Source organism: Amyelois transitella, chromosome 23 (assembly GCF_032362555.1).
Source record: "Amyelois transitella isolate CPQ chromosome 23, ilAmyTran1.1, whole genome shotgun sequence".
Classification (NCBI taxonomy): domain Eukaryota; kingdom Metazoa; phylum Arthropoda; class Insecta; order Lepidoptera; family Pyralidae; genus Amyelois; species Amyelois transitella.
Window position 1 is genome coordinate 5,674,573 of NC_083526.1, and position 17,321 is coordinate 5,691,893.

Here is a 17,321-nt window from a genome sequence, read left to right on the forward strand (position 1 = left end):
AAGGCGATATTAGAACATAAGTTTCGATAAAGGTTCTCATTTGGGGGCCAGATCGTCATACTTATCCGGCTATACCCTTTCATCTGAAAATGCCCTATAGAGATAGTGAACTACATTTTTTCATTTGCCCTGCATACTTTGTAAAATCGTTTTATCTATCCATCAGTATCTTCATGCAAGCTATTTATTACTCAACTTCTTGCCAGCAACCTGTCACTTTTTGAACCTCAATGGCCATACAGCTGAGCGTGGCCTTTCAGTGTTTTCGAGACTGAAAGACGTGACTTATAAACATACATACGTATACACTCTTAACAACCAAAATCAAGGATCGTTATTGAGACCGTAAGGTACAGTGAACAGCAAGTATATAACACCAAATTCAATACAAATTCATCTCTATTACAACGCCGTGGAGTTCCATGCAAACTTGATATGCCGTTGAGTGTACTGTCAAAATGATAAAAAAATGATAGTACACCAAGATTAGATTCCGTCGAGATGAAGGTAATAACGAGACGTGATCCCGCAGAAATATATGACCGATATGTCAAATGGTTTTATCGATCATTGTTTCGTGTTTTGGCGATCACGTACAGATGGTTTTAGAGGACATTTCAGCGCATGTCAAACGTCTGATTGCTGTGATGATACATATGGAGATTTGTCTGAAAATAATATAAGGTTGATAATAAATCCGCTTTTCTTCCGCGCGGTCGAAGGAATGGGCGCTAAATAAGAAATCATCCCAATAGACGATGCGGCTTACAACACATCATTATTTTTATTATCATGTAAAAAGTTATGTTTAGTATATTGTTTTAAAGCTCTGTCTACACCGCAAGGTTATTTATGTAGACATATGTTTATACCTTTGCTGGGATACCTTACCCCTATTAAATGATAGTTCCCAAGTTTGTAAACCTATCCCTTAGTCGCGTTTTACGATATCCATGGGAAAGAGATGGAGTGGTCCTATTCTTTTTTGTATTGGTGCCGGGAACCACACGGCGCCAATTGGTTTAATTGAGTAAATGAAACGGCATACTTACAGCCAACAGCTATGGTAATCGTTACGCAAACCATCTCCAATTGATTCGGAACAAAGAAGCTTACTAGATGAACATTTAATTGATGGAAAGATAAAATAAATTACCCTCGTTGATTTATTATTGTATGAGAAATATTATGACAAAACTTCAGAATATTCATCTAATGTAAGCCTGGTACTACATTCTTCCCAGATTGTAAGTCATTCAACGACAACTTGACGGCCTCTGTGGCACAGCGGCAGTACGCTTGTCTGTGACACCAGAGGTCCTGGGTTCGAATCCCGGCCAGGGCATGATGAGAAAAGAACTTTTTCTGATTGGCCTGGGTCTTGGATGTTTATCCGTATAAGTATTTATTATAAAAATATAGTATCGTTGAGTTAGTATCTCGTAACACAAGTCTCGAACTTACTTCGAGGCTAACTCAATCTGTGTAATTTGTCCCGTATATATTTATTTATATTTATTTATTCAAGGGAATGGCTAATAAATTAGGGTTTATTTCAGGCGATGGGCTAGCTACCGGTCATTTTTTGAATCTGAGTTCCAACATTAAATCTATATAGATGAACGTGGCCTTACAGTCTTTTTAAGGTTGCAGGTTCAGTCTGCACCTGAGGTCTATCTAGAATTAAGATTTTAAATAAGTACTAGCGCCCGGGGCGTCGCTTCCGTGGAATTTACTAGATAAAAATTAGCCTATACGTTATTCCACGTTGTATTCTACTTGTGTACTAATTTAAACACTGGGTGTGGGTGTGCGTTAAAAAGGTTTTAAAGGAATCATAAGAGAGCCAACGAAGAGTGAAATTAGCAGCCCACAAATGTGTGCGGTTGAGGGGACACAAAATACTTGCTTCATTGGGTTACTACTCGAATCGCGTGGGCGTCTACTCGATATCAAACCTATAACACGCACTACAAGACTGGATTTAATGTTAAATTATACTGTCTGATCACTATCAGACAGGATAATTTAACATTAAATCCTTTTATAACACTTTATAAATCTTCTAACTAAATAATTTTCTCGACTACTGACAATTCTATATCTATGGGTTAGGTTCCTACTTGTATTTTGTTTTTCATTAAGCATTCATTTAATCTTCTCTTAATTCAAATAATACCCTATGTAATGCTAAATTTAAATAATTTAAAAAATTGAGTTAATTTGTGTAAATTTAAAAACCTTAACCTTCGTTATTCCAATACGAGTAAGATGAAAACGGAGTTTCGGGCAACAGTTAGTCTACGCTAGATATGGCAGACAAAAACAGTCAGAAAAACATGTCTTATTGTTGTTATCAGTGGGAAATTTTAAGAGAAATCAGTCAAGTGTCGAACTTGAGCAATAATTTACTTGGGCAATTCTAACGCAATCTTGCGATATTTCTACAATCTCTGTTCGTATGATAAGATTAGGTTTGAACGACGTTCTTCACTTGAGAAGAGATTGACAAAAAGAGAGAATTGAAAGATATGAGTAGCAAGATGTCAATGATTACACAACAAGTATAAGTTGCATTGAATAGTATTTACTTTTTTGTATTGTGCCGTGTGGTTCCATAGGACATCTCCATCTCTTTCCCATGGATGTCGTAAAAGGCGACTAAGGGATAGGCTTACAAACTTGGAATTCTTTTTTAAGTCGATGGGCTAGCAACCTGTCGCTATTTGAATCTCAATTCTATCATTAAGCCAAATAGCTGAACGTGGCCATTCAGTCTTTTCAAGACTGTTGGCTCTGTCTATATAAGTCCAAGATGTATGTAAGAAAGACGATGAAAGAAGACAACCCGAAAGAGATGGAAGACGCTTTTGGCCAAGAATGTAACACAATTTGTTCGGCGCGAACTTTAACCTCGCAATCACATTTATTTATTACAAAATTGAGATTAAGTATCTCAAAAATTACTATCTTAACCGATTTTGTTGCCTCTCGAATTTAAAAGTCAGACAGATCCTAAATACCTTTTTAATTACATCAATATTAGACCAGAGTGTTTTGAAAATAATTGCGTTACAAACACGCATAGAAAAAATGTGTACCAAGTTGATTGGCAGACTGTAGTAGATTTTATCCCGAAATTCCCACGGGAGTGAAGCCTCGGGGCGCAGCTAGTTTATATGAAATATCTCTACTTATTTTCTTCTAACTTGCAAGTCCCGTGTGGTTCCCGGCACCAATAAAAAAAAAGAATAGGACCACTTCATCTCGTTCCCATGGATGTCGTAAAAGGCGACTAAGGGATAGGCTTATAAACTTGGGATTCTTCTTTTAGGCGATGGGCTAGCAACCCGTCACTATTTGAATCTCAATTCTACCATTAAGCCGAACAGCTGAACATGGCCTATCAGTCTTTTCAAGACTGTTGGCTCTGTCTACCCCGTAAGGGATAAAGACGTGATCATATGTATGTATGTATGTATATGTATGCAACTCCCCTATTGTTTAAAGCATTATGATAACAAATGCAGGACCACCTCAGAATTGAGATGTCATCTCAATTGAAAGGCATGTAAACAAAGACTCGCGGTGAGAGACAATGACCCCTCGGATAGAGGGCGCTGTGTGTCTTCAATGATGCTGGTTATTTTTATCTTAGTCAATGATAAGAAATTCCTGTAGACATGATAGATTTTATTTGACCTTATTATAAAGTGGAATATTTTGTAGTAATGAAACAATGGCCATTTGGTTGCAAAGGAAAGTCAGAATGTACCAGCTTCTCTTCCCAGACATATTGTAAAATCAAATCAAGGGATAGGGCTAAAAATTTGGGTGTTGAATTGTTGAGAAACTTACTTGGTACTAGACTTAATTGGTTTTATATTATTTGACCATATTGTAGGAAGTGGATTAGTGTGGCTACATATGCACACCAAATAATGTCTAAATTTATATTGCCGATATTAAAATTTAAGTATGCTGATTTTTACAGTTTATGGAGCACAATCTTTACAACATTTGATTACATACAAACGTATGTAATCAAATGTTGTAAAGATTTCTTTTCTAAAACATTTATTAAAATGGATCTAAAATATTATGTAAAAACACAAAAATTTTATTTCAACCTGTATACATACATAAATAATGATTCATCATAATCATAATAGACTCTAATGAAAAGGCAATTTAACATTGACAAATATTTTGCACACACTGGAAGCCGAACCTTGAGCAAACACAATGGTTTGATTTTTCTTCCTTAGATACATATATACATACAATACAGTCACGTCTACATTACTCAAGGGGTAGACAGTGCCAAAAGTCTTGAAAAGATTAACACTCTGTGTTCAAGCGTATGGCTAAATGATGGAATTGAGATTTTAATAGTGACAGATTGCTAGCCCATCACCTACAAGAAGAATACCAACTTCATTAGCCTTTCTATTAGTCATCTTTTATGACCTCTTTGAGAAGATATGGAGTGGTCCTATTTATAAAGTGCTGGGAACCACACGTAGATAAATATTAGTATTGTAATGACCGCAACTAAATAGAGACAAAGAAAATAAAGGAAGATCAACATGAGAAAGATGGTTATAAAACCAACCAAAATAATGTCATATTATATTCTTATGTGATAGATTGTATTTTTTTTCACCAATGTAATTCAAACTATTGTAAAAATTCTGATCAACCCATTGACCCATACCAAGTAAGTACATAGTTTGGAATTAAAAAAAATATGACTTGGAATAATATATTTTCATAAACTTTTTCATGTGTTGATTCTATATCCTGTACCTGGTAAAAGTAGATATAACTGTCAAAAATAGTTTTTAATATAAATAGTACTAAAACGTAAACTTATAAAGAGATACATATGTACATTTCCTCATTCTTTGTAATAGGTACTTCCTTATTGAATTAAATTAAATGTTATTATATCTACTATGAATCTGAAAATAAATTTATTGCTGTCAGATGTTTGTACTTTTTATCATCATACCTAAAAGTTACTCATCTTTTTTAAGTAAATGTTCAAAGGATCATGATCACAATATGTGCAAGTAGGTATAAAGTTGGTCTTAAACAACAATATTTTTAGGCCATAGATTTTAATTTGGCAACTGGCAAACAACAATGACATGTGGAACCTAAAAATAGGACAAAAGCATGCAGTGAAAAAGTATTTATAACGAAAATGACTTACCACCGTCTTGAAAAGATGCGGTTTCATCTATCGGAATTATTAGTAGAGGCAGGATACCACTCAAACCAACAAGCATGGAAGCTAATGCAGAAAACAGCCACGGATGTTCATCAAGCTCTTCGATAATAGAGGAAAAATATTCCGGAACAAATCCCGATACAACTGAACTCATTTTGAATTCGGAACCAATATCAATTCTTAAAAAAATCACTGACTAGATTCCACAAAAAAAAGTTTGCTATTTACTTTATATCTGTTCACTACACCGGCACATTTCTGCTAAATTGACCGCTTTGTATCATCGCGCGCTCTAAACTAATTCAATTCAAACAGAATACTGTAGCTGTTCGCATATTTTCGAGATAAAGAAAGATGTTGTCCAGCCCAGACGAACTAATCTTCACTGAGATTGAGTACGTCCGTCCTCGTATATGTGTATCACTACGCCAGTATACCAACTAAATGAAAACAGCAATACTAATTAGTACATCTTTTCGTTGAATAAATTTTAATTAAGTTATTATAATCTGCGCATTAAATAAGTATTTTGAAATTCGTAATCGACACAACTCGTCTCACAACAACAAAGTGAGTGAATGAATGGATTGTGATGAATTTTATTTTATTTCGATGAACTGAGGTTTGCGTTCATGTGACTTTGACATTGACACAAGTAAGAATAAATGTTGCCTTATTAGTATTTACTCTACACGACTGCGCCAAAAATGTAGTATGATGTTTTATATTAACACTTTAAATTAAAACGCCGTACCTATCAATATATTAAGGCATTCAGGACTCTTCAAAAATTTGACAAGTAACATAAATAGTATATTATAATTAGCCATGTGATGTTATAAAAGACGACTAATGTGTGCCTGCTGCTTCTCTTCCTGTGTGGTTGTAATAGCCATCAAGGGCAGGCTTAAAAAAGTTAGGATTATTCTTTTAGGTAATTGGTTAGCACTAGGTATTTCAATCTCAATTCCATCGTTAAGCCATACAACTGAACGTAGATTCTCAGTCTTATCAAGACTTTTGACTTCGCCTACTCCGTGAGAGATAAAGACGTGATTACACAATGTACGTACCTATGCACATAATAATTTAGTAATGTTAGGTGTGCCGGTGCTTGAGCGGTTGATCCTCTTTAGTGAGAATTGAACACCATTGCTGTAGACTTTTGTGAAGAGCATCATACTCCGAAAAGAGTAGCAAAAACGGGATTCTGCTGCTTCTGAAAACATAACATCTTGGAGAACGATAACTGAATAAATTTAGAACCTAATTATGCTTACATTTTACCCTTTTTTCACAGTTTTGGGATAAGTATTCGGAAGCGAGAATGATATAACCATTAATTAAATTAATTTACTACATTTTCCCCAAACTTTTGCATTAATTATTAATACATATAATATGAAAGTAAATATCGTCTACATAAATATATTTTTTAACAAAAAAAAAACAATGATTAAATGTTTCTCTGTCTGCTACTTCTTTTCTTTGTTTGAAAACTTCAAAACTACTCATTTTGTTCCATCGAAATCGATCAAGGCAAAATAAGTTACAGTTAGGAAAAAATGAACTTCAAGCACTGCTTTAAATTTTTTTACACAGTTTACTTAAACTTATTTTAAATGTATAACGCTAGAATTTCTACGTCTTTTAAATCGTTTAATTGGCACGGGAATAGGACACTATGGAATTAACTATAAGTAACTTTGAAGATCTTTTAAAAAAAATCAACCGGAATTGCTCTTTCTGCAATATCACGTATGCACTGGAGGCCAGGAATGCCTGGTCTGTTTTACTTCCAAATTCGAAATTCCCTTTAAACCTATCTTCGCAAAGGCAATGGGATGAGCCGCTCTGTAGAATTGCACAAGATAATTTACTAGAAACGTCTAGCAATTCTGTTGCAGGCATTACCATCGGCCAACCTGGGCACGTTGCTTCATGGGGACTCTTTCCGTCTGGCAACAGCATTGCGTTTAGGTGCGTATTGCACGGTCCCGCATAGTTGTCCTTGCGGGGATACCGTTGACGGCTATGGACACCACGGCTCTCATGCCCTAGGAGTGCCGGCCGTTTAGGGCGCCATGCCGCCCTAAATAATATAATCCTCCGTGCTCTTGCCATCATCCATGTTCCAGCCATTCTAGAACCAAACGGTCTGGCTCGGGATGATGGCAAGAGACCGGATGGTATGACTTTGGTACCCTGGAGATTGGGGCGGCCTTTGGTGTGGGATGCTACTTGTGTCGACACACTTGCGCCGTCTCATCTTCAGGGTACTAAATCTAAGGCCGGTTCTGCTGCAAATGAGGCAGAAAACCTCAAAAGGCGCAAATATGTAGGTATCGGTAATACCTATACTATTGAACCTTTTGGGGTAGAAACTCTGGGACCGTGGGGCCCATCTGCCCATCAGCTTTTCCGACAATTGTCGAAAAAGCTGATTGAGGTATCTCGTGACCGGAGGGCTGGAAATTATCTGGCTCAGAGAATCAGCATTGCCATTCAAATTGGCAATGCCAGCCTTCTAGGCACACTCCCGCATGTTGATGCTATGCAGGGACTGTACAATTTATAAATTAAATTTTAGTTTGTAGTCGTCTTTTTTCTTTATTTTTATAAGTAGTTTTAGTTTTAAAATAATTAGTTTGTAAGTATCTTTTTTCTTTCTTTTTATAAGTAGTTTTAGCTTTAGTTTTAATTTGATTTTATAATAATATTTATTAAATATTTTAATTTTAAAAGGAAAATAAATAAAACTCAGCTGAATGAAAAAAAAAAAAACTATAAGTCTGTTATGTCTAGATATTGTATTGTATAGTTTCCACAGATAATGCAAAAAGGGACATACACGCGGGGGAGCCGCGGGAAGCAGCTAGATGATTAATATTTGATTTTTACATAAAACAAATCTAAAGGACAGTAGCTATATAATACAACTGTTGCCAGTGCGTTACATTACACTGACACAAATGCAATACGAATCTTCTTGGCAGCCGCACCACCTCAGTGCCCAGTTGAAGCAAAATGCCGTACTTATTTTGGCTTGCCAATTTAAATATCTGACGGCTTATAGCTACCGTAGTACTGTATGTACAATTTAGTTTTAGAAAACTCGAGTCACATTTGTAGTATACTCGTCCCGACAGGCGACATGGGCATGCCGGAATTAATTCAACAGTTTGTGTTTGTGTGAAAAGGCGCCAAATGTGATAAAAAGCTATTAATCATAAGGATAGTTGGAGTAAATTGTGTGATCTGCTAGTGTTAAAGTAATAATTAACGCAAAATGGATTCCTGGGGGATCCTCAACGTGGACACAGCCGCGGCTGCCATATCTAGAGATGATATGTCTAGTTTTAGGCGCAGGCAAGCTATGGTAAGAGATTTTACGGTAAAAAATAATAAAATTAATTAAACGATCTTTAGATTTGATCGATTCTTATACAGTTAATAATACATACTGGGTTCAATCACATTGACACCACACTCCAATGTAAAGAACAGCGCCAACGGATTCCCTACTTTATTTTTGGTGACTATCAAAATGCATTAACAATGCTTTTTATGCCAGAGGTTAAAAAATTCGCAAATTAAGCTAGCTAATAGGTTTATTCCCAGTAATTCAAAGCTATGTACAATGTATAATTATGTATAAAATTACCATCGACACAGCAGATTGAAAGGAAACAAGTGATAAAAATATTTATGGTATCTTTATGACCTAGATATCTCAAACATGTGTATGCGCCAATAAGGAAGGAACACATCTTCAGCGTATGCACTCTTTGTTAATTATTAATTCCATCCAATTATTAATTTTATGTTACCGAAATACACAACGAATGATGGTTTACAATGTTTATTTTGCACGCCTTAAAGCAGTTAAATCATTAAGGATTCAAAAAGTACCAAAGAGGAATACACAGTATTATGTGTGGCTCTAGATTAGCTGCGGCAAGATGCTTGAGAAGGTTGTAGGAGTTGGTAAAAATGAGATAAAATGCCCATGTGATTGAATAAACCATAAAGCAATGATGATGCAGATTACGAGCGACAGGTACTACTTATTAGAATGTAGAAAATGAATGCAAATATAAACTCAAATAGTCACGACAGAATTATAACAATTTACTAAACAAACAATGTGTGTTAAACACAAAAGAAAGAAATAATGTTTCGTCTGGCACAATGACTCATCGGCCCAGGAAATACCTTGACATTGCCAAGATATGTTAGTACAGATCAAGACAAAATCCAGACGGGCCAAATATACGCGTCTCCGCTGTAGAACTGAATGAAATCATAAATAATTATCTTCCGACATCTAATATTTTTTAGATTATAAGAATAAAACAGACCGACACAGATACAGTTTGTAGCATATTATAGTAGAATTGCATAATCTACTACATAAACTAAGTATAATATAACCAAGGATTTCTGTCAATAGATAGATAGATAAAACTTTTTATTGCACCATCAGAGTAAAACATACAAAACAGCACAAAATAGACAGAGATGGTGCAAAGGCCGATTTATCGCTAATGCAATCTCTTTCAGTCAACAATCCTGATATTTCGTTAATAAGACGCCCGACCGCTACTTCGGGGTTCTCAGTTCGATTTCAATAATTCTATAAATCGGCGGTTCTGAGTTCCATATCAAATTCTTATACAGCTTAATGTGGACCGTTGATTGGTGTCAATATTTAATCATTTCAATACTTCGCTTTCATACATTTTTCAAATCTCCCGCCTTTCTCAAATTCCATAGCGTCTGATGATGGTCCATGAAAATTACCTACTTGAAAATACAAAATTATTATAATTATTTATGACTCAAAGTTAAAAGTATGATTTAAATACAAACTCTCAAACATGTTTTAAGAATATGAAGTAAATTCGACAGAATCCCAAAATATTTCCTCCGCTTGCTCTTGCCTCATTCACTCCCAGATTATTCCAAAATTAACCACAGCGTACCATACTTGTGAGCGTTGAGGAGTTTCCGCGCGTTTTAGTGAATCTGTTATGAAAGTGATATTTTGTGAAAAAAAAGTAAAAAAATCATTGAAATAACTTGTGCTTTAATATGGATATTCCAACGGATGTGTGGGGGCAACTGGCTCTGGAAGCTAGTCAAGTTTATTTGACCGAAGGAGGTCAAATCAGGAGCCCTTTTGCTAACACGGTAATGTCTTGACAACACTTCTCATCATAGACGTACGCTATTAATAATGCTAACAAATGGTTTTATTGGATGTCCCGATTATATTATGTGCCAACTTCTACTCTCTGGGGAGAAATAAAAAGTATGTGATGATCTATATTAGGACGTTTCGTGCAACCATGCTATCACGTTCTGTTTTTCTTTCAGACTATTGAAAAATTACCGGATAAAGTATTATTAAACATATTTTCTTATCTGACTCACCGAGAAATATGTCGAATGGCCACAGTCTGCAAACGATGGCGAATGGTGGCCTATGATACACGGCTGTGGACCCATGTCAGTTTGCGACCTGAAATATCTGGACTGCATGTAGGTAGGTAACAAATAATATATAATAAAGATAATTTATTAATCTTTCCGCTACCTGGATGATATTTCTACTGAAATCAGCGAAATTAAAGTCTAAAATTTTTAAATTAAAAAAAAGTCTCATAAAAATCTATTTTTCTTTATTTTTCTCATAAGCGCTATCTATCTTTTCAAATTACAAAGTCACGATGAAAAGAAAAATAAATAAAAGTTCGAACGCCCGGAAACAGCAGGAAGGACCATGCATGGCAACATTATTAAAAATAGAGGTCTAAATCGCAAAATTGGCGACTTCTTCTCAAAACTTTTTCATTCATTCGTACATCCGACTTCCGGTTTCGTTAATTTTTAAATCTTTCACCCTTTTTACTTCTTTTGTTATTTTGGAATTTTTGTTAAATAATAAAGCGAGGTAGTAATAACCTTTTAAACTAATAAAAATAAGGCAATTTATTTGTTAAGTTAGTTTTTCGAGATTTTATGTCATGGGCATAGGAAAGATATGAAGTGCCCACCACAGAATTCCGACAAAGAGGTTACTTACGATATGACAATAAATAAATATGCCATATAAACGTTCCTAAAAAGTCTCGCAGTTAAACGCTTGTATAACTTTTTTAATATTGTATATAATTATGCGATCTGGATCATACATCACTCTTTTCTACCATGAAAGCAGTTTATGATGACATTTTCATTTACTTTCAGGATCACTGGAATCTCTCCTAGCCCTGATTTCCATAAGGTTCGGCCCCTCACTACGTTACATCGAATTGCCTATCGAACTGATTACCCACACGGTGTTGCACGAGTTGGCGGCAAAATGTCCCAATTTGACTCATATGCTGTTGGATTTCAGTACTGGTAAGATATTTGACTTAATAATTAGCACATAGAAAAAAAAATATTTGGCTTTTATTTAAGGTTCCATACATACATATAATCACGCCTATATCCCTTGCGGGGTAGACAGAGCCAACAGTCTTAAAAGACTGATAGGCCACGTTCAGCTGTTTGGCTTAATGATAGAATTGAGATTCAAATAGTGACAGGTTGCTAGTCCGTCGCCTAAAAGAAGAATCCCAAATTTATAAGCCTATCCCTTAGTCGCCTTTTACGACATCCATGAGGAAGAGATGGAGTGGCCCTATTCTTCTTTCTAATGGTGCCGGGAACCACACGGCACATTAAGGTTCCATTATAACCATTTTGAAAAATTCTTTGCACTAGTTCTGTTACTTTTGTTCTTTAATCGCCTATCACGTCCATGTGGTGAGAAGACGAACCAAGGTTTGTGTGGTTGACCGACTACGGACGCCGGTGTAAACGTATGTATGTTATGTATAATTCATACATACAAATAATCGTGATGAGGTCGTGGCAAGTGGAAAGTGGTAGTCTCTGCCTACCCCTCCGGGAAAGAGGCGTGATTTTATGTATGTATGTATACAAATAATTCACGTTTTTATCCCTTGCAGACAGAGCCAACAGTCTTGAAAAAACTGAATGGTCACGTTCAGCTGTTTAGCTTAATGGCGGAACTAAGATTTCAATTAATTGACAGGTTGCTAGCAAATTCTACAAAAACAATCCCAAGTTTATTATTAGCCCTTTTACGACATCCACGGGAAACGATATGGTCCTATTTAAAGTGCCCGGAATCACACGGCACACATATATTACCTTTCCCTTCTCTCTGTGCCGTGTGGTTCCCAGCACCAATACAAAAAAAGAATAGGACCACTCCATCTCTTTCCCATAAATGTCGCAAAAGGCGACTAAGGGATAGGCTTACAAACTTGGGATTCTTTTTTAGGCGATGGGCTAGCAACCTGTCACTATTTGAGTCTCAATTCTATCATTAAGCCAAATAGCTGAACGTGGCCATTCAGTCTTTTCAAGACTTTTGGCTCTGTCTGCCCCGCAAGGGATATAGACGTGACCATATGTATGTTCCCTTCTTACAGTATTAGCATCTTATATAAGCTTTTTGAAAAATCAGTAGAAAAAGAAGAAAAAAGCCTTTTTCCTTCTCTTTCTACTGCTACGATTACTACTGACAAGATTACACGCCAAATTTTTCATCGCAATGTTTCAGCCATGCAACTTCACGACTTCTCCGAGATGCAGGCTTTCCCGACCAAGCTGAAGTACCTGTGCATCTGCCTGTCCGAGGTCATCTTCATGGAAGGGTTCATGAGGAAGATATACAACTTTATCAACGGCTTGGAGATCTTGCATCTTATTGGTGAGTTCACACGGCATTAGGACGCGCGACGCCATTTTTATCGCGCGAAAAAATATCGCTGTTTCGAGTTCAAATTCAAATTGTTATTCATTATTATGTGAGATTTCAACATCACTAAATATTGTCATGTCTTTTGTTGACACAACATTGGTTGACGTCAAATAAATCACTTAAAACTAAGTTTACCAAAGCGTCGGTGCATAAGAAGCGATAACAAACTGCACTGCAGCATTTTCTTCAATAACGTCAACTTAAAAATTGTCGTCAACTTAAAAAAAATTATGGCTTCTGTTGGTCTTATATAGATCCCCCTCATCGATTTTTCGAAAACTCATTCAAGAACATCTGTCAGTTACTATTTTATTATATGTATACATAGATTAAATAAATTAAAACTTCAGGAACCTATGAAAAGGTGGAGGAGGAAGAGGAGGAGATCTACGAGGTGATAAACGTGCACAAGTTGAAGTCGGCCACGCCGAACCTGCGCGTGATCAACTTGTACGGAATCAACTTTGTCGACGACTCCCACATCGATGCTTTTAGCTCCAACTGTATTCAGGTAGGAATAATTTAAAATAGTATCTATAAAAAGTACATTCATACACACACATTCATGTCCCGTACGGATTAGATGAAGCCAATAGTCCTGAAGACTGAAAACCCTTCAGATGAATCGAGGTTTAGAAAGCAATAGATATTGCAAGCTCATCACCTAAGAGAGGAATCGCAGATGCAATTTGAACCTATGCCTTTCGAATTTTAACCGGGTACCTTACCGACTCGACTAGCGACGCTCGCATATACTGTACTAGTTGTGCCCGCGAATTCGTCCGCGTGGAATAGTTATTTTGGTCATCATTAAAGCCCTCAAGGATGTTTTTTTTTTCACATTCTCCATTATTTCTTCGCTCCTAATAGTTGCAGCGTGATGTTACATAGCCTTAAGCCTTCCTCGATAAATGGTCTATTCAACACAAAAAGAATTTTTCAATTCGAAATATAAGTTCTTGAGATTAGCACGTTCAGACAAACAAACTCTTCAGCTAATATTAGTATAGATAAAGGATTGATAGGACTTTAGGTATCTCCCACATGTTTCAGTTGGAATGCCTAGCAGTGAACTATTGCAACAAGGTCACTGGTTCCACCATGAAGACTCTGTTCCAGCGTTCAAGACGGCTTACCTGCCTGCTCATGAACGGGTGTAGTAAGTGTTAAACTTTTTGTATAATCAACAAACCCACATAACCCATCACGTAATTATTTTTATTATTAAGTTTTCATTACACTGGTAAAAGACATTCGATAGATAAATTTTTATTGTATTAGGATACAGCAGAAAACAAAAGTAGTGTCAATGGCGACTTATTCGCTAATACATATCAACTTTTATTCTTGGCTTATTGCGATTTATCTATGAGATATCTTTTATCCGTCTAGTGTAAATTTTCCTTTAGTTATATCAATTTAATTTTAAGGATTTTTTATTATTTAGGAGTAGATGGAGCGAACGCTTTCTCACCAGTACCCATGGTACCCTTTCTTGACTCCCTATAAAACTTCCTTCGTCCAACATTCTAAGCGCGGAAAGCCATAATTTGAGAATAAATGCTTGTCTTATGATCATAATATATCTCATGCACATATGTTATCCATTAAATTCCAGGCCTCCATTCAGAACACGTGATGCAAGTGGAATGGGAGAAGTCCTCAATCCAAGAGTTAGACGTGACGGCCACGGACCTGTCTACCGAATGCCTGATAGATATGTTGACTAGAATTCCCAACTTGAGATTTCTGAGCGCTGGGCAAATCAACGGATTCAATGACTCTGTGTTAAAAGCCTGGTCTGAATCTGGGACCGCCAGGTGAGTAGTTCACTGTACATACTCTTTCTCGATGGGTAAGGCAGAGAATACACCTTTCCACATGCCACGATGGCTGCAAACTTCATTTGCTCCACCCATATTCACAATTCTCTTACTGCAAGTTCGGCCGTTTCGGGTACTCTTGATACGTTTCGCCAGGACGTTCCAGTTAAATATAATCTTTAAAAAAAACCTTTATGTAGACTATGTACAGCCGAAACTGCTTGCAGTCAGAAACACTAGTGCTAGCTGGGTGATATTTAGTTCATGAAACCACTATGTTTTAAAAATGAAGTCACCCCTATTGTAAATCTGTGTAAATGTGTATAATACAAACTTGTCATATTTGTTATTATTATAGTTACTATACCGTGTGGTTCCCGGCACCAATACAAAAAATAACAGGACCACTCCATCGCTTTCCCATGGATAGAGATGATGGATGATAGGCTCACAAACTTGAGATTCTTTTTTTAGGGGATGGGCTAGCAATCTGTCACTATTCGAATATCAATTCTATCTTAAAGCCAAATAGCTAGCTGTACGTGGTCTCTCAGTCCGCTCAGGACTGTTGGCTCTGTCTACCCCGCAAGGGACATAGACGTGATTATATGTATGTATGTATGTATCAGGAACCTAGTGGCCCTGGACGTGGACTCGTCGGACAACCTGAGCGACGAAGCGCTGCACCGCTTCCTGTCGCGCCACGGCAGCCAGCTGTGGGGGCTGGTGCTCAGCGGCATGCCGCACATCACCGATCAGCTGTGGCAGAGTGTTCTACAGCTACTGACGAACGCCAAGTAAGTAAAAACTTGGTTTGCTTCGGAGGTTACAATAACTTAAATTAATTATGTTTGTTGCACTATCGAAATGGGTTCCAGTAGACTTCCCTGTGGTAGCCCGTCTGACATGACACCATTATGGCACTGTTTTACAGTTACTCATGAAAGACAAGTCAGTTAGAACTAAGTTACAATTTCCTCGGAGGTAAGAATATTGAACCAACATTTAATTTCAATATCGGCTCCAGTAGACTTTATAGTGATAGCCCCTACTGACATAACACTATTATGACGAAAGCCAAGTAAGGCAAGTAGTAACTTAAGATTTCTTTGGCTATGACAGTAAGTTTCGATTTTCACAAACAATATTGGCTCGAGTAGACTACCTTGTGGTAGCCCTACTAGTAGCTAAAAATTTGTTAAGTTTGGACATGATAGCATTATAATTGATGTGTGTATATAGATGTGTGTTTCGTTTACAGAATCTTGATCATGGGAACACAAGAGCGACTTGGAGTTAATATCCACGTTGACCAGGTGAGCAGTTAAGAACATATTTTTATTTTTAGTTAATGTATATGATATGCTATATCGTGTCTCTTGTTTTTATGCAATTTGTGGGGTACATCGTTAAAAATGAGAGAAATGTTGTACAAAGAGATGCGTTCTTGGTAGTTCATATTATTTAAGATGTTAGAGACATGATGGTTACCAGGCGCTTTTTGTTTCGTTCTAAAGCTTTTCACAATCGATATGTAACACAGTTTTGGCTGTGCGTTTCATGGGGAATTAGTCTACCTTCAGAAATTCGGATATTATCGCTTGTTCTAGTTGATGGACGGAATCGCCAACAACTGTCCCATCTTGGAGCGACTGGAACTTCGCTGGGACCCGGAGAATCTTCGTTTTAGCGACAAAAGCCAGAAAGCCATAGATATCCTTAGAGTCAAGTGTTTGAAGCTCAAGTGCCTCGTGCTGAGGTGGGTTTACTTCAAAATTATTTGTACTCCATTTTATTTGATTTTATATTAAGTGCGAGTGTGTGTTGTCTTTAGAAGATGCTTTAAAAAAACTTTAGATTTTACTTTTTTAGCCTATTTTACAATTTGGAATTCTACTCTTTAAAGTAAATTTTTTGAACGTTATTGAAAGTTATTGTTATCTTTTATTTTTAAATTTACACACATAATGTCTTGTGATATTTTGACCTATATGTTAGTAGGGTTTGTTTGTTTGTAAACTCTTTATTGCACATAAAAATTTATATATTAAGGGTTTATTATTTCATTCACATTTTTATTTCTTTTTCAGTGACGGCCGTTACTACGAGATCGTGAAAGCGAATTTCGAGCGCGCAGACCGCACGACAGTCGTCCGCACTTCCACCAATTGCAGAGTTTCCAACTATTACCTCCTCTCCAATTACAAGGACCTTATATTTAATTAGGCTAAATAAATTTACACAATGGTACCCCTAATTGAGTATTTTCATGTGTACTGAAATTGTCAAATCCTGCAAGTTTAAACTATTGAGGTCAAAATTACTTTTTATCTTTTACTACTGTTACAAATAAGATTGTTTTGTATCACAATAAACTTTTAATAAAAATAAACTTTTAGAACAAGGTTGAACTTTATTT

At 36.4% G+C, this 17,321-nt stretch overlaps 2 protein-coding genes across 4 annotated transcripts in view; one reads left to right on the top strand and one right to left on the bottom strand.

The window, feature by feature from the left end:
- Positions 1 to 5,807, bottom strand: part of LOC106130738 (zinc transporter ZIP13 homolog) — a 32,713-nt gene extending 26,906 nt beyond the window's left edge. For both annotated transcript variants that reach the window (XM_060951106.1, XM_060951107.1), the window contains exon 1: positions 5,219 to 5,807. In XM_060951106.1, the coding sequence (XP_060807089.1) occupies positions 5,219 to 5,390 (172 nt within the window). In that variant the 5' untranslated portion in view covers positions 5,391 to 5,807. The remainder of the gene's footprint in view (positions 1 to 5,218) is intronic.
- Positions 5,808 to 8,222: 2,415 nt separating this feature from the next.
- On the top strand, positions 8,223 to 17,274 carry LOC106130766 (F-box/LRR-repeat protein 2). Of its 2 annotated transcripts, none has more exons than XM_013329689.2 (11): positions 8,223 to 8,615; positions 10,616 to 10,784; positions 11,489 to 11,644; positions 12,879 to 13,028; positions 13,430 to 13,590; positions 14,133 to 14,238; positions 14,698 to 14,899; positions 15,532 to 15,699; positions 16,164 to 16,218; positions 16,513 to 16,661; positions 16,993 to 17,274. In XM_013329689.2, exons 1-11 carry the CDS (start codon positions 8,526 to 8,528, stop codon positions 17,126 to 17,128), a joined length of 1,542 nt encoding a protein of 513 aa, XP_013185143.1. In that variant the 5' UTR covers positions 8,223 to 8,525; the 3' UTR covers positions 17,129 to 17,274. The 2 variants fall into 2 exon arrangements, with proteins under 2 accessions (XP_013185143.1, XP_013185142.1); XM_013329688.2 differs by lacking the exon at positions 8,223 to 8,615 and adding an exon at positions 9,918 to 10,429.
- The last annotated feature ends 47 nt before the right edge of the window (positions 17,275 to 17,321 follow it).